General features: G+C 41.0%; 1 protein-coding gene across 1 annotated transcript in view; it reads left to right on the top strand.

Moving 5' to 3' along the window:
- The first annotated feature begins 4,851 nt into the window (after positions 1–4,851).
- rbl1 (retinoblastoma-like 1 (p107)) overlaps positions 4,852–24,595 on the top strand; it is a 36,789-nt gene continuing 17,045 nt past the window's right edge. The window contains exons 1-9 of the mRNA XM_056273921.1: positions 4,852–5,110; positions 6,612–6,745; positions 12,770–12,973; positions 13,080–13,144; positions 14,325–14,453; positions 20,869–21,032; positions 21,493–21,557; positions 22,983–23,157; positions 23,328–23,494. Of these exons, the coding sequence (XP_056129896.1) occupies positions 4,949–5,110; positions 6,612–6,745; positions 12,770–12,973; positions 13,080–13,144; positions 14,325–14,453; positions 20,869–21,032; positions 21,493–21,557; positions 22,983–23,157; positions 23,328–23,494 (1,265 nt within the window). The 5' untranslated portion in view covers positions 4,852–4,948. The remainder of the gene's footprint in view (positions 5,111–6,611; positions 6,746–12,769; positions 12,974–13,079; positions 13,145–14,324; positions 14,454–20,868; positions 21,033–21,492; positions 21,558–22,982; positions 23,158–23,327; positions 23,495–24,595) is intronic.

The raw sequence follows: 24,595 nt of genomic DNA, 5'->3' as shown, positions 1-24,595 counted from the left end.
TTGGAAGAATGGGGTTCATCCCTCCAGTAGAGTTCAGACACTTGTAGAATCTGTGCCAAGGAGCATTGACGCTGTTCTGGAGGCTCGTGGTGGCCCAACACCTTACTAAAACACTTTATGTTGGCTTTTCCTTTAATTTGTCACCCATCTGCATATATATATATATATATATATATATATATATATATATATATACATTTTGTTGAATGTGCATTTACCAGAGATAACTTAGAAAGTATCAGGGTTCAAGTGTGCACAAGGGAACTATAGTGAATACTATTCTCAATCCAACTAACCTAAATGAACTTTATTTGAGAAGTCATATTAAAATGACGTCTATTATTTACTGTTTTACTGAAACACTGAATACAATTCAATGTTTAATGAGAAATGTCATTTTTACTGTAGACTTACATGTAGGATTCTTAATCATTCATATTGGCCAGAAATCATCATAGCCATATATTCTTCCTACTAAACCTTGGCTACCTGGAAGGAGACCTGCCATTGCAAACCCTGTGTACCACTTTGGGATTCTAATTAATAGTTTAAGAGAAATCATTTTAGACTGCCGCACTATTAATTCCATGTAACTGAACATGTAACCTGCATTAATATTAAGAGAATATAAGAATGATAAGTGCTATAAGATAAATCCGAGTATATCCTTTTTACAGTAGAATTATATCACGTGTGTTTGTTTGTTATGGCAGTTCTGCAGCGTTAATAAAAAAAGTACAACAGTTACTGGTGTTTTTCTTTACTGATGTTGATGGGTCCATTCACATCACAACACAGAATTTGATAAAGTACGTGTATCATTAATAGTAATTTGATATCCAATGGTTTTAACTTATTTTCGAATATTGGTCCATGTTGTATAATGCAAATCAATTATTTAATATTACTGACTTTGACTTCATACAATTCTTTAAACAATTGTATAATTGTGCAATCTTTTGATTTATAAACTCTTCATAGCCTACACTTCTTTATACAGTTGCAGACAGATATGGGCTGTGTTCTAAATCATACAGGATGTGTCACATTGCGCAATCAGCAGTTCTTGGAATTGAGGAAGTTCAAGGACAGGGCGAGAGAAGTGGGAGAGAAGGAGGGAGTTAAAGAAACGATGTAAAGAAAAAAGACGAAGGAAGGAGGAGCAGGGGAGAGAGGATGAACCAGAAAAGCAGGGATTTACTGATGGTACGAGGGACGGCCTACAAGAGGAAATCCAGAAGTGTTGGATTGAGGAGGGGGGCTGAGGAGTGGGGCTGAGGAGGGAGGCTGAGGAGGCTGAAGGAGGCAAAATCAGAGGGAGGAAAAAGGACAAGAAGAGAAGGAGGAAGTAAATGGAGAAGGGGGGAAAAGAGAAGAAGAGGAGGAGCAGGGTGTCTGAAGGGTGCTGTAATAAACCCTTTTGGTGTTTATTGTTAAAATAATCCAGTGTCCAGTCTTAGGATGTTTGTTTTGTTAACCTTTACTTAGCGTAACTCAAGCACTACATTCATGCATCACAGTCACCGTTCTCCCCACGTCCAACCCCCTTTACGGCTATACCACTCTGCTTTACATCACTCACACTGTTGCAATCAAGCATACCATTTCATCTCCCCCATTAAACGCTTTCCCCTCTCATCATAGTGCAACTGCTCAACATTTAAGTAACAGTGAAGCATATTCTGGTTCACTACAAAACATTAAATAACCTGAAATAGAACATTACATTTCTGTTACTGAGTTTTACTGTTCCAATTGGCTACTTTTAGTTTTCTTACTTTTCTAGAACTATTTTTACTTTACAGGAACAATAAGTAACCACTCATTAGTTTACAGTTTTCTCTGGAGCTTTTTTTCCTTCACATTACATAAGTATTTCAACGGTCCATTTCTTGCCCATACACCCCCCCCCTTTTCCCATTAGTTTTTTTTCACAAGTCCAGTCTCTTGACTGGTTTATTGGCTCTGCAGGACCTGGTCCGTATCAGTTCATCAGTGTCTTTGGGTTTACTCCCGCTCAGGACAGGAGGATCATTCTTTGGCCTTACTTGGGTGTCCGGCGGCTGGTCTGGGGTAGGTATGGGTGTGGTGTCTGGCACCAGTGATCCTGCAGTGGGCACTGTCTGGAGGTGGCGCCTGTTATGGCAGAGTGTAGCTCCCTGCTCCGTCTCAATGAGGTAGGACCTCGGTGTGAAACTCTCGTTGGTCACTACTGCAGGTGTAAGCCAGGACTTTTGGTTGTCTAGCATCCTTTCCAACTCCTCCTTGATTGGCTTCAAGAGAGGGATGGGGAGCCCGTGTGTGGTGTGGACTGCGTAGGGTTGTGCGTCCTCCCTTAGCACTATTTTTACTGGCTGTGTCTTGAGCAGGCCAAACTCTCTGGTGTTGTGAACCACATAAACTTTGTTCACTAGGCCCATTTCCTGTGTTACTGGTCAGCTGAGTAAATTAATCACGCTGTCTCCTCTGACAACATAGACCTCAAACGTATAGTTGTTGTCCTTGTGCACCGCGTGTGCTGTGAATTGGCCTACACAATTCAACTGGCCGCCTGGGCCACACAGTCCAGTCTTAGCCTGGCGCAACTTTCTCTCTGGTTTTAGTGTTTTGAAGGTCTCCTCACTCATGACACACACGTCGGCCCCAGTGTCTATTTTGAATGTGACATGTGTGCTACCTATGTCCAGTTGTACAGTCCACTGTTTGTTGCTTGTGAGTGTGCTATTAACTGAGCCCAAAAAGATGGATCCTCGTCACCCTCTGTGACGTCACTCACCAGTTTGCTTTTGCACATCCTTTCCCAATGTCCTGTTTTCTTGCACCTGTGGCATGTGGACTTGGCTGCGGGGCATTTATCTTGCTTCTTGTGCATTGCTTTACCACATCTACCGCACGTTTTGGTGAGGTTCGGGGTGAGTTGTAGCTTGAGAGACAGTTCCTGATCCTGGATTCCTACCACGATTCGGTCCCTAATGTGTTCCTCACGTTTAGCTCCGAAATCACAGTGCTCTGAAAGCTCATAAAGAGCGCGAATAAATGTCTCCACTCTCTCCCCTGCACATTGCACCCGCTGGTAAAAACAGGCTCTCTCGTGAATGACGTTACGCTTCGGTATGAAGTAGGCGTCAAACTTCTCCATAACCACCCCATAGTCCGTGTCCTCACCTTCCTCAAAAGTGAACGAACTAAATATATTGTAACGATCATGGATCACCCGTATCTCTCGCAACGCGGGTGACAACTTTACCCGCTCGACTAAAGGGTCCGACCCGTTAGCCAAGGGCTAACGTGTCTACTTATCCATGCACGTTACAATGTGTTCTGCCTCGCTACCTAATGCATAGATAGGAGGGCTTACTTGCACGCTTCCGTCCTCTTTATCTAGCTTTGTAGCTGTCCGATAGCGCGTGAAGCGTTTCTTCCAGTCCTCCCACTCCGCTGGATTTTCGAGGCAGAAATTCTCCAGTGGATTAAACTTTGCCATCTTCTTTCCGCCGCTTCTGACACCATGTAATAAACCCTGTTGGTGTTTATTGTTAAAATAATCCAGTGTCCAGTGTTAGGATGTTCATTTTGTTAACCTTTATTTTGCGTAGCTCAAGCACTACATTCACGTATCACAGTCGTCCGCCTCCCCACGTCCAACCCCCTTTACGCTCTGCTTTACATCACTCACAGTGTCACAATCAAGCATACCGTTACAGGTGCCACAGCAATGGTTTTAAACTCTTTTGTTTAATGATATGAATGGATGGGAGACCTGACTGTGGTCCACTGTGGAAAGCTTGTAAATGACTCTAAAACTCATTTTAAATTTGAAAATTTTAAGGTATTGGCATTTAGGATGTTTTTGGTCAACCCACAGTAATAATACTAAAAAATTATGTCACACACAAATTATTTTTCTTTTTTTTATAAATATAAAAAAAAAATCAAAATAGTTGCGCTTTGGCCTACTGGACTAATACTCATAGACTGATTTCATAGCTACTATAATTTTTTTTCTTGGACAATGCAATGGTAGCTTGCAGATGATAACAAAGATTATATATATATTTTTTAAAAAAGGTTGTCTTGATGCATGCTCAATAGTCCAGGTAAGCAAATCAAGGAAGGTTCAGTTCATCTGGATACGTTTATTGACAGATTGGTCACTTGAGTGATGAAAGGTATCTGTCAATAAACGTTGTATCCAGATGAATTGATTCAACCTTCTTTGAAAGATTAAAAAAGAGTTGTACTCCTCCGTTAGATTTGTTATTCTTACGTTATACTTTTTAAAATATTTGTCTGTCTGGATGTGCCCAAATCCCCCCCCCCCAAAAAAGCCTTCATAGATGTATTGTGAGGTGAAAACCGTAATGACTTCAGCTCAAGTTTTGATGTGTTAAAACTGGCAGTCTGCCCCACTAGAATCCTATCGTTATGTCAACGCTGAATTTTCCCCCTTTATTGTCTAATTAGCAACAAGTTGTACATGTCACATTTTTACAACATGAATGACTACAGTACAAACAAATAAAAATTGATAATAAAAAAGGAAAACAAAACAAAAACATTGAAGACACAACAGCTGAGATCACAGTGCATTTACATACATATTTTACTGAGAACACATACCATTACAGTTCTGTTTTTTTTTTGGGGGGGGGGGCTTTTTATTGGCACGTCAACGTTGAATTGTGAAAGATATATAAAGCGAGAGCTGGTTAAAGCGCCACGAGGCGAGAAGAGGGTTGGGCGAACATATTGTTCCCGCCCATGTTTATTCGTCTGTCATTGGATGGAGCTGGGCCCTTTTCGCGCCAAGACAATGCATTGTGGGAGACAGTGGCGGAAGTTGGTCCGGGACGTGGTGTTTAGGTCTGGACACTTTACTAGTGTTTTGGTTGCTAGACTCTGAACGGGGATTTTAAACTTAACCGGACTCTGTACTTAAGTTTTACGAATGCGGGGAGACGAGTCGTCCGATTCCGATTCAGGAAGAATGGACGAAAGTTCAGCGCGGAGGAGTTTGGAGACGCTCTGTCAGGAGTTGAACATGGACGAGCAGACCGCTACTGAAACTATGGAAAACTTCACCGCAATGTGGAACACGTACACACTGGAGGTAACGGTTAACATGCTTGTACTTAGCTGCTGGACTGTCACCTTTTTGTGTTAGCTACACATTCATGGACACATTCACACGGCTCTCCACCGACCCTTAGTTGTTCTTGAGGAAAAACCCAACCTAAAACTTAGATGTCAAATGAAAGACGAACACCGATTTGTGCTTTACCCCTAAAATGATGGCTTTCGTCAGCATGTTAACGTTATTTCCCGAAGATTAGATCGTCTACACAGTGGAATGAAGTGTGTCGTACAAAGCTTTGGTGCTTCAACGCTTTATCAGTTATTACACAACTTATCATAATATGACACTTCCTCATGAGCATGTTATGTCACTGGCCTTGCTATTTTGGCCAGCATCCTCAACAAACTGTGTGTATGGATCAAATTGATCTTGTAGTGGCATTGTGTTGTATCTGCTGGTTATGGCTGGTTGTCCTGTGATATTTTGGCCAGTGACTCACCATTGTTTGGGTGCTCCTGCAGCTGATAAAGATAGATTGGTGAGAGTAGCTAGGTAATACTTCAAACACCTGCAGCTTGTGAAGAACAAATTCGATTCACTTCAATTCAAAAATTTATTGCAGACTCAGGGTCCACAACAAAGACAAATAGGTAAAAGACAAACCCTTGACAGTATACAGAGTAAACACAATAAAATAACATAAATGGAACAAATCAGTGTCTTATAAGAAGGCAGCTATACCAGTGGTCCCACCGCCAGGATTGGTAGCGTGTGGCACTGAATCTTTATATTAGTTAAACCCTTGATGATTACATTATCAGAGTCATTGAGCCGGCAAATAAATTTGTACGTGAGATTTCTTAGAAGCGCCTGAAAGGTATTGACTCCTGCAGCCTGCAAGCTTTTCACTTGCAGTACACCATCTAGGTCTTTTTAGTTGTATTCTCGTTGCATCATTATAAACTTCTCTGTAAAGTCTCTGTAAACTTACTTTTGTGTAGTTTGACCTGTATTCCTATCCTGATATTTATAGTTTGTGACTCAGGTCCTGTGTTGCCATTGGAGTTGTTCTCGGTAATCTTGTTCTAAGTAATAATTGGTTATACTGTCATTGTGCAGTAGGTTTTGAACAATTCAAATGTGAAATATTCAGCTGATACAGTTGTTCTTTCTATGTAGCATGTTGTTTCCACTTTCCTTCAAAATCCTGTTTTGCCAGATTAGAAAACAAGATCAGCCAAAGGCAATTACTGATATATACTATATTGTTATAATACACTTGTAACTGTGTATCCTGTTCCAAGCAGACTGATTTTCCATGTTGTATATTTTTTGCTGTTCTTGTCAGTAAATATCATATTTGATTGATGTGATACAGTAACTGTCATGTTCTCTGAAAGCAAAGTTGCTTTAGTTGAAGGAAGCTGTGGTTGACAATGTTACCACAGCACCTTTCTCATAATCATCACCTTGTTGAAAAGTTTCTCCTCCCATGCCATTATCACTGTGTAATAATAATGGTATCATAATCCAGGGGGAGGTGGTCCACTGGCTGGCCTGCTCCCTGTATGCGGCCTGTCGGAAGGGCTCTACCCCAACCGTTGGTAAAGGGCTGATGGAGGGAAACTGTGTCTCTCTCACAAGGATTCTCCGGACGGCCAAGCTCAGGTCAGTACCAGTCAGCTCTTCATAGTCAAAAAAAGAAAGATTATGGTGTTGTCTGTGCCCAGTGATGACTGGGTGGTGAAGTCCCCTGCCTTTGGTACCATATGTACTGCCACAGTGACTTTGCAGTGAACCCTGCCAGAGAGTTTCTCCTGTAGTCTGACTACTCTCCTCTTTCCAAACTGTCTGAAATCCATCCATCCATTATCCAAGCCACTTATCCCAATTGGGGTCACAGGATGCTGGAGCCTATCTCAGCAGTCATTGGGCAGCAGGCGGGGAGATACCCTGGACTGGCTGCCAGTCCACAGGGCATCGCTGTCTACAGTATGCAATGAAATTAATGCTGTGGCCCTTCTCAAGGGGATTTTATTGTCTTAGAAGAGTGAAATTTAGTTTGAATCAAGGTGTAAAATTAAAATCGTATAATAAAACCAATAGTATCCATCAATCAAAAGATAATAATGTAGCAAATGACAAAAGTGTGCTGCAAGCTGCCACAACAGTTGATGTGACCAGATAGCAGACCTGAAAGCTTGACATGGTGCAATGGTTTTTTGGAAAAAAAAAAAAAGTTGATAATGTTAAAATGTCTTTATGCATGCTCAATAATCCAGGTAAGAAAATCACAGGAAGTTGAATCAGTTCATCTGGACATAATGTTTATTGAGAGAAACGTTTCATCACTCATCTAAGTTACCTCTTCAGTCTCCCCACCCATATAAACAATACCCAAATCAAAATCATCTTTAATGGCCATGTAGGTTTGCACATACATGGAATTTGACTTGGGTTTTGTGGCTCTCTCGGTGTACTTAATATAGAATAGCAACAGTACAACACAACAATCTTCCGATATATACACAAAGATTGACTATATACAGGCGAAATAAGAGGCAATTAAGTGCAATGGTGCAGAGAATATATCAGAGATGCTGAAATAAATGTTAACAGTTTACTTACGTGTTTGAGGTAGATGGACATGACAGAGCATACCAGTGTATGTACAATGTACAGTATATACAAAATTGTTGGCTTTATTGACAATGTTAAGCATTAATTTGAATGACAGGCTGCAGAAAGAAACTTTTTATATCTGGTTGTTTTGGGGTACAGTGCTCTGTAGCGCCTACCCGAGGAGAGGGGTTGGAACAGGTTGTGACCAGTGTGTGATGGGTCTGCAGTGATGTTGCCTGTCCATTTCCTGACTGTGAATGGAGGACGGGTTGGCACCAATGATTTTCTCTGCAGACCTAACTGTCCATTGTAGTAGTCTGTCCCTGTCCTGTTTAGTGGCCGATCCAAACCAGACAGTGATGGAAGTGCAGAGGACAGACTGGATTATTGCAGTGTATAACTGAGTCAGCAGTTCCTATGGCAGGTTGAACTTCTTCTTTTTTTGGGGGGATTTATTTTCCCCCCCAATTGTACTTGGCCAATTACCCCACTCTTCCGAGCTGTCCCGGTCACTGCTCCACCCCCTTCTACTGATCTAGGGAGGGCTGCAGACAACCAAATGCCTCCTCTAATAAATGTGGAGTCGCCAGCTGCTTCTTTTCACATGAGTGAGGAGTTTCACCAGAGGGACACTGTTCCCCTGTCCCCCGAACAGGTGCCCCGACCTACCAGAGGAGACGCTAGTGCAGTGACCAGGACGCATACCCACACCCAGCTTCCCACCCACAGACAAGGCCAATTGTGTCTGAGCAAGAGCAAAAGAGCAAAACCAGTGATAAAGTAAAAGCACAAGAAAGAGATATTTTTGTTTTTTGTTTTTTAAGTGAGTGAATACAATAAGTGCAAATAACAAGTAACAGGGTAGTGGTAGTTGTTGAAGAGGTGAGTTTTCAACCTCACGCTGAAAGATGGGTAGTGATTGCCAAAAGGATGGCGCAACACAGAAGAGCTAATGTGTCAGGCCAGGACGCCACAGTCTACACCCATCTACAGGCCATAGATGGCCAAAGAGGCCATTTGTGTGAAGAGGGAACAACCATCCCTGAACCGGGGGGGGGGGGGGCACTAAGAGTACATCTGTCGCCTTCTTACAATGCTGTAATTTCAACCATTCCCCAATCTTCTGTGAATAGTACACATTGCCATTGTAACTCTGGTTAATGGCCTCAACAATTTGCATATGAAACCGATTGTTGTTTTTGGTCGTTATGTCACTGTATTGTTTATAAGGGTGGGGATACCTGCAGTAAGTTGAGACTGAAGAGGTCACCTAGTTGAGTGATGAAACGTTTCTCTCTCAATAAACAGATGAACTGATTCAACTTTCTGTGAATCAGTGTTAAACGTGAGGTCATTAGCTCTCCATAGGAAGCTACGTTATTTTGTGTTTGACTTGGTTTGTTCATCCAAACTAGGGCTGAACGATTAATTGAATTCAAACTGAAAGTGCGACTTAATAGAACGAGATTTTCAAATCGTAAAAGCTGCAATAAAAAAAAAGTTTTTTTCTGGCTTTTTTTTTTGTTGCTACATGATCTTGCCAATCAGAGGGTCGGAAACAACCTAACCACATGGGGTTCACTTACACACATGCTACCTCTATGCTCACGTGACATGCGAGTGAGAGCAGTAATTGAAGAAAACAACTTGCCACGCTATGCTTTGATTCTAGCAGTAACATTACTATTTTGTGAACATGGCGTTGGCAGAACCGAACACTGAAAAGGTGACTTTAGTGTCAAAGAAGAGCAGTCCGTCGGTTGTCTGGACCTATTTTGGATCTAGGAAAGAAGATGCTGCACAGTCAGGTATTGTGCAGAACATGTCTTGCTACCGTAACTACAACAGGGGGCAACACAAACCTGTTCCAGCATTTAAGAAAGCACCACAAGGCCATCTATGACAGTTGCTTGGCTAAAAACCCAACCCCCAGTATGTCAAATAGACTGAATACCACCCAGCAAGGATCACTGACCGAAATGTTCGAGAGTATATCTCCATATCAATGAGATTCAAAATGGCACTGCGAAATTATTCAGGCGATAGTGGACTTCATAGGGAAAGATATGATGTCCCTCAACACAGTCACCAAGGCCGAGTTTACGGCTTTGGCAAAGACATTGGATAAACTGTATGGAATGCCACCCCACACATATTTTAGCCAGGTTGCCATACCGGAGCTATATAAAATGTGCAGACAAAGTTGCAGCAGAGCTATAAACATCGGTGTTATTCGCTACTATCATGGACATGTGGTCAAGCTGTACAGCAGAACCCTATCAGAGTCTGACCATGCATTTCATCAATGAAGAATCCGACCTCAAAGCTCGCTGTCTTCAGACCGCTTACTTCCCGGATGACCACACTGGGGAGAACATTGCAGCCGGCCTGAGAGAAGGCCTAACCAGCTGGGACCTCGATGAAGACAACCATGTCTGCCAAACGACGGACAATGCATCGAACATGGTGAAGGCAGTGCAGCTTAATGAGGGGACCAGGCTCAAGTGTTTTGGCCACCGATTATATCTTGCCATTGGTAAGTTGTTTTCAGTATTTGTGTGTGTGTGTGTGTGTGTGTGTGTGTGTGTGTGTGTGTGTGTGTGTGTGTGTGTGTGTGTGTGTGTGTGTTGTGTGTGCGTGCATGCGTGCTTGTGATAGCCTAATAACACTAAATTTAAAATGTCTGAAGTAGACTTTTTTTTTTTAAATTTCTTTCAGAAAATCCATCCATTATCCAAGCCACTTATCCAAATTCGGGTCACGGGACACTGAAGCCTATCCCAGCAGTCACTGGGCGCAAGGCACCCTGGACAGGCCGCCAGTCCAGCACAGGGCGGACACATTCATACCTAGAAACAATTAAGTATGGCCAATTCACCTGACCTACATGTCTTTGGACTGTGGGAGGAAACGGGAGCACCCGGAGGAAACCCACACAGACACAGGGAGAACATGGGAACTCCACACATAGGACAACCTGGGATGACTCCCAAGGTTGGACAACCTCTGGGTTTTGAACCTAGGACCTTATTGCTGTGAGGTGACTGCGCTAACCACTGTGCCGCCGTGCCGCCTTCTTTCAGAAAATGCTATAGAAAATGACAGTGTCAGCAGCAACAGGGCTGTGCAAGAAGCACATATATTAATGTTCACACAGTGTTTCTTTTTCTTTTTAGATTTTATTAAAAATGCAAGCCACATGTTTATATATTACATGTTTATTACAATGACTTTGAGTTATCTAAATATTTTTAGAGTGGTAGAGCCACAGATTTGTTATTTTTTAATATTTCTGCACTAGTTTGTGTGATTTCTTACTGTTACTGACTGGAGATCAGTAAGAGTCATATTTATTTTCATATTAATCTTCACACCAGGCCTGTTGGTCTGCAGTGCTTTGTTGTTCCTCTTTCAGATTTTATTAAAAAGTTAAGTCATGATAATTACATGTTTACAAGCCTTAATGTCAAATGGGTCAATATTCTACTGTGATTAAAGTTTTGTCTTTTTACGATTAAATAGTGAAATGGAAATGTGTTATTCATATTAATTCATGCATCAATGCCTCTCATTTCATCATAACGTAGGCCTGGCCTACAGGAAAGAGCAGTTTATATGTTGGCTGTTGTGTTGTTCATACTATAGGATGGTTTATTGCTGTGTTTAGTGGATAACACAGAAGATAACGAACTTTGGAAAAAATCGCATATTAAATCATAATTGCAATATTGGTCTAAAAAAAATCACAATTAGATTGTTTTCCCAAATCGTTCAGCCCTAATCCTTACTCATAGTGGCATTTCAGTGGATTTCCTGAACCACATAATTGAATGCACACTGTTTGACTGAGACTCATCTACCCCCTTAGATTTTCTCTTTCCTCCACCAGACTCTGAATGTCTGATAGTACCTACAATAGTTTCGATCGTTTTATTTATTTTTGTGCCACTGAAAGAAACGTTTGTAAACCTGTGTCAACTAAACGGTACAAAATATAAGTTTATCTACTTAAACAAACAATTAAATAGAAATATCACATCCATGGGAACCTTATGAATAAACTAATCAAAGTCTTGCTTTTACAAAAAAAAAAAATCACCCATTTTTTATGTTTTAAAAAAAAATGTTGGCCCTAAAAAGTCTGTTATGTTTTGGTCTGAATTCAGATGCAACGCTAAGCCATGCATTCCCATGTGGGACCTGCTGTTGTGTTTGAATTCAGACCACAACACAACAGCTTTTGTAGGGCCATCAAAGTTTCTAAAACAAAGAAAGATGGGGAATATTTTTTTGGGGGGGGGCAATACTTTGATTAACATATTTCTCCAATTCCTGTGGGTAGGCTATTTTCTTTTGTTGTTTGTTTAACAAGACAAACTGACATATTATACGTTTTAATGCTAAGAAGTGTTTCTCAAATGTGCAGAATTTTTTTTTTCATGTCTATGTGCAACACAATATTTTTCCACATTTATAACTGTAGATATTTATGATTTTGGTTCTTGACCACTACATATATAACTGCTAAACGATTATAACTCCTCTATCGGTCAGCTTTACCTTCATTCACTTCTGATGACTGATAGTCGGGTAACTAAACCTGACAGTACAATTAAATCCTTACCTGCTAGGCGATGTGAAAAACACCTGTTGAAAATTACTAAAGCCACATGACCTCTCCCTTCCCAACACTGGCCTCTTCCTCTTATTTCCTACCAAAAGGACGTACCAGTGCACAATCCTGACAGAGCCAATGATCTTGTGTTTAAGGACTAAAGCTGCAGACTGAAATTTAAATAATTTTTAGGTTTAGTAAACCCTAAAAGTTCAAATGGGTTAAATGTCACTTAGCAACAACAAGGCAACGTCTCCTCAAGTTTTTTGTCAAATTAAGTTATTTGTGAAAAACACACTGTGAGTTGATGTGACTTGGTCAGAGCTACATTTAATGGTTCCTAGCACAGCTGTTTAAGTAAGATGTGCTGGGATACGTGAGCACAATGACGATATTATTAAAATGCTCGTATTAATATCTTCGTTCCCTCCCCTCACTTCTTTGTCGTTCTCCAGTCTGATTCAGTTCTTCTCTAAGATGAGGAAATGGGCAGATATGTCAAACCTCTCACAAGACTTCCGTCTTCGCATGGACCGCTTGGAGCGCAACTTTGAGGTCTCTACAGTGATATTCCGCAAGTTTGAGCCCATCTTCATGGACATGTTCCAAAATCCCCTGGGAGGAGAACCACCCAGGCAGCCTCGCAGCCGGAAACACAGGTAGAGAGAGACACACACACCTTTTACCATGTCAGTAGTCTTTTTATGTTTGTCTTCATGGATAGTGGTGCTCAACATAATGTGCTGCCCTCCCCTGTCTTCCTAGGCGGTTGCCCTGCCACATCAGCGATGTCTTCAAATTTTGTTGGACCTTGTTTGTCTACACTAAAGGTACTAAAGCTAAAGACCACATTAATAAATTTGAAATTCTTGAGGTCCGCCAGACTCGTAAACCATAAACTGTCTTGGTTTTTATGTTGAAACCTCTGGCCAACTAGATCAACAATTTCAAGAATCATGTACAGGACAAGAAACTGATTAATCTACCAACTGCATTTTATTATATCTATTAATATGTTTTATGTATGCATATTTGACAGTCCTATGTAAAGGGCAGTGCAGAAGCCTCATAGATGGAACTGTTGCTTCACAGCCATAAGGCCTTGGTCCCAGTTCCAGTTCTTTCTTTATTGACTTTGCATGTTCTTGCCATGTTCACATAGGTTTCTTCTTTATTCCCTGGTTTACTCCCACAGTGTGCAGACATGCAGATTAAGTAAATTGAAAGTTATAAATGGTGTAGATATGAGCGGCAGTGTGAGTGATTAGCTGAAAACCAAATGGAGCCCTCTGGACTCTTGGCCTATCAACTTTCAGACGTTAATAGCTGATTTTCAGGGACAGGTATGTCAGTGAGCGAACAAGGGCTCAAAGGCATAAAAAGGGGAAATGGAACAGCCTTTGTGTCATTACATATAGCAAATAAAAAAATGTAAATCACATGCACAACAGGATTAACAATTACATGTGAGCAAAAAAAACAACCAAAACTATCAATATCTGTATTTGCACATTAACATTTTCTTGTAAATTTTAAAACATACTAGCTTGTTTAGATTTAAGGTACTCCCCTGATGTCTCTATTGAGATAAAGCTGAGGACACTTCCCTCTGATAAGTCCGGTAAAGTCTGCAAATATGCGGATTTGCCAAAAGTTTGTAGAAATGTCCACATAACAGCCTTCATGAGCATATCACTTCTGTAGTGGGACAGCACTAAACCCTTGCGGATTTAACAGGAATGTGCCTGATAGTCTGAGAATCCACAAGTCTGCCGTATGGAATTTGGCCATTGTGTGTCTGTGCCTGGGTTGTGATGGACCTGTCCAGGATGTCTCCCTGCCTTCCACATGATGTTACCCTAAAAAAGATTAATTAGGAAAAGAGGATTTTTATATGGATGGTGGATAGATGGATATTTAGATAGTCCAAGGTAACTTTTTATCAGAACACTAGACCTGTCCATATGTTTATACAAACAACTAAATTGTGTGTGTGTGCATATGTCATAGGTAACTTCCGAATGATAGGCGATGACCTGGTGAACTCCTACCACCTCCTGCTGTGCTGTCTGGACCATGTGTTTGGGAATGCCCTTCTTTGTGCCAACAGAAAAGACCTCATCAACCCAGCATTCAAAGGTAGGTTTCTGCCTGCAGAAACGGTTTCAGTTCTGCTCAGTTTATCCACTGAACTATTCTAGGCATTATGGTTGGTTATTGTTTGGATTGTATGGACTCCAATTATGCTTATCGAATCAGGTTCTTAAGGAATACCGGTTCTGATTTTTCACATAATTTTGGAGGAAGAAACTAAAATGTAAACAAAAAACAAACAAACCAACAAAAAAAAAAAGATTAAGGTATAGCATTAGTTAACAGCTCGTTTGAAAAAAAGAGTACTTAGCATCCCTGCACCACCCACGCTAAGCAGTCCTCTAAGTCTAGACACTGTCTCACACCCCCTATGGAAACTACACCCCACTGGTTGGTTAAGGTAGGTCACCTGCCTGTTTGTCATTAAAGGCCTGTATATGACTCTGTGCACACACATGCACCGATCAAAGTCAGTGCGACAGCAGTTATGAGAGCCTGCTGTGTGTGCGTGGTGGAATCTGTAGCAGGTGGGAAGGTGGGGCAAATTCTGTGAAGAGATTGTGCTTTTTTTTTGCAGTGCAATGGTAGCTGGGGGTGTTTGATAGCTTATATTTCACCTACATTAGTCTCACTCGTCTGCTTCTGTGTTCAGCCAAACACAAGCCTAAAAAGAGCAAGAACAGATCACAACAAGACCAAGGCGGTGATTGGCCGCAACCTGCCAGCCCTCCAGGACCTATACACCTCAAGGACACTGAAGCGTGCAGGAAAGATCATGGTCGACCCTTCCCACCCAGCACAGAGGTGGAAAAACCTGGTCCAGAAAGTAAAAACCCTAACTGTGTCTTTACTCCACCCATGTACTAAACCATCAGATTGCACTGACTAGTTTCCCAAATCAGCTGGTTTAATACATGGATAGAGTAAGGACATGGTTAGGGTTTTTACTTTCTGGACCTGGTTGTTCCACCTCTGCACCCAGGCCGTGGTCTCTTTAAAACACTTCCCTCTGGCAAGAAGTTAAGGTCTATAAAAACCAGAACCTCGCACCACAAGAACAGCTTCTTCCCGGCTGCAGTAGACTTTTCCAACAGGCCCCCAGACACCCACAGATACTGATGCTGCTTCCCACCCACCCGCCAACCCCTTTGACCCTCTCTCTACACCACAATATGACATACACCTACGTACATGCACACACACTCGAATGCACACAGTGCAGTATATCTACCATGCCATGTACTGTTTACGTCCTGCGCTTCCCTCCTGGAGCCTCCACTTCCTCCTGTGGTGGCATGTGATGGTACTGTTCTGCCCACTGACTCCCTCCTGTGGCCTCATCTGTCATTGACCCTCTCACTGGGAGTGTTCCTGAAACAGACCATTACACCCCTTTCACACTGGCCAAAAAACCTGCTAATGTCTGCCTTTGGTCAATGTAAAAAGGTGGATGTTTTTTGGCAAATGTGAAAGGGGTATTATTAGGCACTGTGCCTTTCATCCACATGACGTATCTAATTGTAGAAATAACAACAACCGAATATCTGGAGCAAATATCTGCCATTTGCGTCCTATTTGTTGCACTCCCATTGGTTTTAAATCTGCTTTGACACCAAACAATTTTGGCCTCTTGAATGTGAGAGCTCCAGGTAATAAGTCCTTTATCATTAATGATTTTATTGTTTCTAATAATCTGGACTTTTTTATAATTACTGAGTCATGGCTGTCCCCAGGGGACACTGTTCCCCTGATTGAGGCTAGCCCCCCTGATTTTTCATATTTTCATATTCCCAGGCCATCTGGTAGGGGGGGTTGTCTACCTGTTTTGTATAAGTTAGGTCTTAATTAAATTAAATTAAATTAAGTTCAATTCAATTCAGTTTATTGTCATTAAAAACAATGTGCAGGCACATGTTAAAAATGAAATGAGGGCTGTGGCTTCACTACACAGTGCAAGACAGACACAGACAAACACAGCAAACACAGTATAAGATATACACACATGAGGACCAAAAGCTAAAAATAAGTTAAAGAAAGAGCAAGAGTACAAAATATTTAAAAATGTCTACAGACATTCAGTGGGTAGCCAGGTTCAGGTGGGCAACAGCTTGTGGAAAGAAGCTGTTTTTGAGCCCGGTAGTGTGGGCTCTGAGGCTCCTGTAGTGCCTCCCAGAGTGCAGGGGGGAGAGCAGTCCATGGTTGGGGTGGGTGGGATCTCTGCTGATGCTCAGACCCCTTCGAAGGCAGCGTTTATGATAAATGTCTTTTATGGCTGGGAGCCGGGTACCAGTGATATGCTGGGCCGCCTTGACGACCCGCTGTAGAGCTTTCTGGTCTACTGAGGTGCAGTTGCCGTACCACACTGAGATGCAGCTGGTCAGGATGCTCTCTATGGTGCAGTGGTAGAAGCTGGTGAGAGTTTTGGGGGATAGAAAGGCGCTCCTCAGCCTCATCAGGAAATGCAGGCGTTGTTGGACCTTTTTCACAAGGGCCTGGGTGTTTGAGTGCCGTGCTGTTACTTTGGTAATTTTATCTCATTTGAGGTTTTATGTTTTTTAATCATTGGCCCTCCCCCTTTACTCTGCATCTTAAATTTATAGGCCCCCTAATTCAGCTTTCAGTATCTATTGTCATGCCAAAATATGACAGCGCTTATTCTTGGTGATTTTAATATTCATGTGTGTTGTCCTTCCCATTCCCAGACTTCACATTTTTTGTATGTTATAGACTCTTTTAACCTCATTCAATCTGTTAAAGGGGCCACACATTCCAAAGGCCATATCTTAGACCTTGTACTCTCAACTCATCTCTCTTGAATGTCTTAATCTGGGGGTTATGCCTGTATCTGACCATAAAGCTGTCATTTTCAAAGTCCCACTACAGCTCGCTGTTCCTAGTCACTATCCTAAAACACGCTGTCATATTCTCAGTGCTGGCTCTGCAGTTAAATTCTGTGATGCTTTGGAGTGTCTGGGTAGCATAGCGGACGATTCTGTTGCCTACCAACACGGGGATCGCCAGTTCGAATCCCCGTGTTACCTCCGGCTTGATCAAGCATCCCTACAGACACAATTGGACATGTCTGCGAGTGGGAAGCCGGATGTGGGTATGTGTGGGTATGTGTCCTGGTTACTGCACTAGTGCCCCCTCTAGTCGGTCGTGGCACCTGTTCAGCAGGGAGGGGGGGCTGGGGGGAATAGTGTGAGCCTCTCACGCGCTACATCACCGTAGCGAAACACCTCACTGTGAGGTGAAAAGAAATGGCTGGCGACTCCAAATGTATCGGAGGAGGCATGTGGTAGTCTGCAGTCCTCTCTGGCTCAGGAGAAGGGGTGGCGCAGTGACTGGGACGGCTAGGAAAAGTGGGGTAATTGGCCAGCTACAACTGGAGAGAAAAAAAGGGTGGGGGGATCTCGTCTTAAAACGTTTCTTTTCATGAAAGCTTTTACAAATGTTTAATATTTGTTTTTATTCATTTATATTGTTTTTACTCTTACTTATTTGGTCTTACTCTTTTTTTGTTGCCTTGTCTGGTCTTATTTTTTTGTAAAGCACTTCGTAGCATTGCTTTAGAAAATTGCTATATAAATAAAGTTATTATTATTACATGGACACTTTGCATAAGCCCAGACTACCCTGTAAATAACTCTTATTCTACAACAGTTTATCATTCTGATCAAGGCTAGTCCCTCTGATTTTGCATATTTTCATATTTCCAGGCCATCTGGTAGAGGAGGTGGCCTAGCTGTTTTGTATAAGTTAGGTCTGAAGTGCCATGCTGTTACTTTTGGTAATTTTATCTCATTTGAGGTTTTTATGTTTTTTAATCATTGGCCCTCCCCTTTACTATGCATCTTAAATTTATAGGCCCCCTAATTCAGTTTTCAGACCTTCTATCTATTGTCATGCCAAAATATGACAGGGTGCTTATTCTTGGTGATTTTAATATTCATGTGTGTTGTCCTTCCCATTCCATGACTTCACATTTTGTGTATGTTATAGACTCTTTTAACCTCATTCAATCTGTAAAAGGGGCCACGCATTCCAAAGGCCATATCTTAGACCTTGTACTCTCAACTCATCTCTCTTGAATGTCTTAATCTGGGGGTTATGCCTGTATCTGACCATAAAGCTGTCATTTTCAAAGTACTTTGGAAGAGTGGGGTAAATGACCGGCTACAACTGGGGAGAAAAAGGGGGGGAATCTTGTCTTAAAACATTTCTTTTCATGAAAGCTTTTACAAATGTTTAATATTTGTTTTTATTCATTTATATTGTTTTTACTCTTACTTATTTGGTCTTACTCTTTTTTCTTTTTTTTTGTTGCCTTGTCCGGTTTTATTTCTTTGTAAAGCACTTCGTAATATTCCTTTAGAAAATTGCTATATAAATAGTTATTATTATTACATGGACGCTTGGCATATGTCCAGACTACTCTATAAATAACTCTTATTCTACAACAGCTTATCATTCTGTAAAGAACTTCTTATTTAAAATTTCTCATTTAACATTTTGTAAATAGAATACTTTCCATATTCCCAATGTTTCCACATTATTGCACTTTATTTAGATTATTTTTATTTTATTTTGTCGTGTGTGTGTGTATATATATATATATATATGTTATTATATTTTTATTATTCTTTTAACTTTTACCTTACTGTTGCTGTTAATTTTTCCCTCATGCACCAACATACCAAGTATAATTCCTTGTATGTTATTGGCAATAAATATGATTCTGATTCTAATATTTTATAGCAACTTTCTTGGGGGTTTAACATCATTAAGAAGCAACAAGTCTGCTAATTAGCTATAATGACCATGATTTATTGTACTCATGATAGTGAACAGTGAGTGTCTATTGAAGTCATATTGGTTATGCTGCTGACAGTGAATAGAAAGGCAACATATAGACTTTATTTATGTAATCCAGAGTTATCGTGGATTGCTGTATATGATATTTGCGTCACATGTAAGTTTGATAGCATAATGTAACACTGCAGTAGAGGATGACCATACACTTAACCTCATTAGTTTATTACTGAGCGAGAGACTGTTAAGCTATGGAAAACTATGTGTGTATCTGCCATTCAGTGAGTGATGTAACACCGGAGGAGTCTGATGTAACGTAATCAAGCACTTTTCTAAACAAGGTTACAAATTGCTTTACAGAACACAATGAAATTGTTAAAAATGACACATTAAAAAAAAATTGTAAGAGAATAAAACAAAAAGCACTAACAGATAAAACCATAAAATAAGCAAAAGGAAAGAAAGGAATTTTTAGATCAAAATAGTTACAAAATAATTAAGAGTAAAAGTAAAAACAGTAAATAAATAAAAACAATATCAAACATTTGTAAAACCTTAAATAAAAAGAAAATCTTTAAAATTATATTTAAAAAGCTAAAGACTCGGTTTGTCTTAGTTAAATAGGAACAGAGTTCCGTAGTGTGGGGGCTCTAACAGCAAAAGCCCAACCACCCTTTGTGACAAGGACTGGGAATGACGGGGAATAACCAGCAGGGCTCCATCTGCGGATCGTAATGGTCAAGAGGGTGTATACCAGGCCAATAAATTGGAAATGTAAATAGGAGCAAGACCATTTAAGGCCTTTGAAAGTGAGCAATAGAATTTTAAAATCAATTCGAAATATAATAGGGAACCAGTGTAGGGAGGCAAGCACAGGTGTGATATGGTCATGCCTCTTTGTCCCATAATGACCCGAGCAGCTGGATTTTGTACCAGCTGCAGATGGTGGAGGGAGCCCTTGCTGATACCCAAGTAAAGTGCATTGCAATAATCAAGACGAGAATAGATAAAAGCATGTACAACTTTTGCAGATGGGCAATTGATAAAAATGGCCTAATTTTGGAGATTACCTTAAACTGGAGAAAGCAAGACTGAGCAACATGTTTGATTTGATGATCAAAACCGAAGTTAGCGTCAGAATTTACCCCAAGATTCCTAGCAGCCTTCTTCAGATTACCTGACAGACCACAAAGATTAGCACTGAAAGGGCTGATGGAATTTGGGGAACCAAACAGAATGACCTCAGTCTTATCGTCATTAAATTTGAGAACATTTTTGGACATCCAGGATTTAATTTTAAGAGAGGCAAGTTGTGAGATTTGCTAGAACACTAGGATCTGTGGGTTTTAAAGGCATGTATAACTGAGTGTCATCAGCATAAAAATGGTAAAACACATAATTTTGAATGACCTGGCCAAGGGGCAGCATGTATATAGAAGAAAGAGGGGGGCCAAGAACGATCCTTGAGGGATACCACAACTCAGCTGAGCCATCGAGGAAGTTGAGTTACCCAGAACAACAGCAAAAGTACTGTTATAGAAGTAAGAGCATAAAGAGCCGATGGATGTTTATGTTAGGCTGTATGTATGTGTTGATAAGTGTGTATACACATCTTATAGTCTGTGTGTGGTTCTCTTTGTGTGTGAAGGCCTGCCAGCTGTCTACCAGCTAGACAGCCATGTCTCTTCAGACGAATCTCCCCCGTGTGTGTTGGAAAGACTGTGCGAGCTACATGATGGGCTGGTAGTGGAGGCTAAAGGCATCAAACAGCACTACTTCAGACCATACATCCAGAGACTGTTCCAGAAACAGGTATTCCTGCCTACCCCAGCTTATATTTCCTTTCTTTATTTTCTTCTTTCCAACATCTCTTACTCAGGCATAAGTGGTTTGAAGTTTTGTGGAATATTTGTTTATTTATTATGTGTCAGACCATATTTATACACTCCTGTCTGTGCTGGACACGACACCTGAGTGACATCAAAACTGAACGAGGAGATTTATAATTTTCTTATGTCAGTTTTTTTGTAGCAGAGGTTTCCAAAGTTCAGGCAAACAAAAAAGTGAGATGATGTTACAAGAGAAAAAACAAAGCACAAAATCTATAAGGGTGGGAGATTCGATATGTACTCTGTGTAAAGTAAGGGTTTAGTGTGTTAGCTTGTGAGTGTGTTTGGTTATGGGCTTGATTAGTGCTTATGCAGTGACTGTGTAATTTAAAGAAGTGTGATTGTGTTGGGACTAACTTCACTTCTTTTCTGTATTCTGGCAGATTCTGAAAGGCAACAAGGAGCTGTTGACAGAACTGTTGGATCCCCAGAACTTCATAGATAATAAGTGAGTCTGTCCTGCTGTCCGGCTCAGGGCCTTGGGTCGGGATTCCAGGTAGAAGGAAATTGCCTCAAATTTAATTCTGCCCACTTCTCCCTCCCCCCAACACTCATTATTACTTCTCACATTTTCTTTTTCACACGCAACATTCATGATTTACAAATGTAGTAGGGATGCACCGATACCATTACCGATATCAGGTATTGGTCTGATACTGTCCTCATACTTTTACTCGTAAAACTGCTCTGATACAAACACACCTGATAAGTGACTACATAATTCCTGCTGAAATTGTGAGAAGTGAGCAGTACCTTTTTTGTCATTCGTACGGGAAGAGGAAGAGATGGAGCCAGATAGACGATGCGGTGCAATGGCCGAGAAGAAGACATTTGTCCAAAGGGAGCAAAAAATGACAAAGTTACAAGCACGTGCAACTTGGATAAGTGCAGATAGCCCAGGCATGAACGCAGTGTGTCATGTGGACGCAGTGGAGTGGGTTTTTTCTACTTGCTACACCGACTGTGACTGTGTTGCATGCCAGCTGTGTTTTCTGCTTTACTTTTGCTTCAACAGGTAAAAACTACATAGAACTATGTAAAAAATGAGTACAATCTGTTTAAAATGGTTGGAATAAATACCTCGTTGTAACAAAGGCAATGCGACACAGCAATGCAACCTTATGGGTTTGTTTTTTTTTCATGCACATTAAAATAAATCATTCAAATCCATGTGTATCCATGATCATGTACTTAAAATGATGTAGTTAATTAATTTAGTACCAGTTAATATAACCTACACGTCTAAATCCTGCATAACCAACTGCATTGTCACTTGGCAAAACTGACTATGGATGCAGAAATCTCTTCAGAAAACTCCTCTGAAAATATGGATGGCATGCAACCATACACAACACATACTCAGTCAGTGCCATGTTTGTTAAAGAAAACACAAAGTTGAATTTTAAATGACAGCAAGAGAATCACATTGTATATTTAATTTATTACAGTAAGAAAGTGAGGAAAGTCTTATAAAATAAAACATGTTTTCAAAGTCATTGTTAGAACTTTAAAGGTATTATTAAGTACTCATATTGGTACTCAGTATCAGCAAATACCTAAACGTAAGTACTTGTACTTGGTCTGAAAAAATGTGGCATCGGTACATCCATAAAATGTAGAATCCTGTGTAAGGTTACCTATTTGAAAACTGACCGGAAAGTGAATTATAGCTTACACAGGCACAGGGATGGACGTGTAGGAAATAAATGGAAAGGACACGGCTAGTTGACTTCTTTTTTGGCAGAGCAGAGTTTCTCTGAAGTGGAGATTTTTCTTTGTACTTTTGCATTCAATTATGTATTTATTCTTGCAGTAAAGCCAATAAAGGGTATTAGGAGTATGTGTTAATGATGTGTTTCTGTGTTCCGTACAGTAAAGCCATTAATAAGGAGTATGAGGAGTATGTGTTAACGGTTGGGGACTTCGATGAGCGTGTCTTTCTGGGAGCTGACGCGGATGAGGAGATTGGAACTCCAAGGAAGGTCATTGCAGAATCTTCTGCTGGCCAGACGAGCACACACAACCACCTACAACAGCATGTAGAGAAGGTAGATAGGCACGCACACGCGCGCGCACACACACACACACACACACACACACGAACTGCCTCCAACAGCACACAAAAGATACACTTTGAATATGATTTAATAATTCTAATAATTCTTTCTCTTACTCTGTGTTTGGATGTGACTGTGTGTCTCCATCTCTCTGTATCTAGTCTGCTTCTCTAGCACCCTCCACCCCCCTGACGGGGCGTGTCTACCTAAAGGAGAAGGACCTGCTTGTCACACCCGTCTCCTCAGCGACGCAGAGTGTTGGTCGCTTACAGACCATGGTGGCTGGACTAAGGCCCGCTCCCAGCGAACAGCTGATGCAGATATTCAAGTGAAGACTCAACTTCTCTTTTTCTCATTCAGTCTCCCTGTCTTGCTCCATCTTTCTCTGTTGTTGATTAGATTACAGCAGACTTGAACATATTGCACTTAAATAGGTTAGAGCAGGGATACTTTTCTTTCTGACCTAACACTACACCAGCTGATTTGACTGCCTCCAACAGAATACAGAATAACTGGGACGGCATGGCTCAGGCGGTAGAGCGGGTCGTCTAGTAATTGGAAGATCGCTGGTTTGATCCCCGGCTCTTCCAGAGAGTGTGTCAAAGTGTCCTTGAACACGACACTGAATCCCTAACTGCTCCTGTTGAGCAGGTTGGCGCCTTGCATTGCAGCCTCCGCCATCAGTGTATGAACGTGTGTGGATGAGTGAATGTGAGGCATACACGTCGCAAAGCGTTTTGAGTGGTCGGTAGACTAGAAAAGCACTAAATAAATTCAGTCCATTTACCATTTAATGATTGGCACACCTACATCCAGACGGGGGAATTCTAGTCAGTGAAACCAGTTGGTGTTGTACTGGTTTGGGATGAAATTATGCATACACATAGTTAAAGCATACACATCCATGGCACATGATTGAGTGTCAATGGATTGGAGCAAAGTGGAACAGATCAGAGAAAACAGAGCCAAGTAAATTAGATCATAACAGAGTAGGATTGAGTACATCAGAACACAGAATGAAAAAAGAGATAGGCAGAGAACGTCAGAATATAATTGAGTAAGTCATGTTAGAAAATAGTGGAATTAACGACTGTAGAGTGGAGTAGAGATGAGTAAATGTGACTGGAGGAGAAAATGGAGTAAATGAGATGCAATTGGATAGAACAAGGGAGGGAACAGTGTTACATCCCTACAAAATGACTACAATTATTGGTCTTGATTTCGAGCAGAACACTTGTTTTGTTTTATCTTTAGCATTTTATTAGATCTTGGCCATTTTCAAGTAAAGCTCGCATTAGTGAAGTAAAGAAAAGGTAATATTCCTTTGTGGTGAAATGCCATGAGTTATGATTAGACATCCTTAATTTTGAGTGTTGACCAGACAGTGAAATATACAAAATACACACTTTTGCACGATGACCTTCCTAAC

The sequence above is a fragment of the Lampris incognitus genome, chromosome 2, assembly GCF_029633865.1.
Source record: "Lampris incognitus isolate fLamInc1 chromosome 2, fLamInc1.hap2, whole genome shotgun sequence".
NCBI lineage: Eukaryota > Metazoa > Chordata > Actinopteri > Lampriformes > Lampridae > Lampris > Lampris incognitus.
The sequence above is the reverse complement of the archived record's forward strand: the minus strand, read 5'-3'. Positions and strand labels throughout refer to the sequence as shown.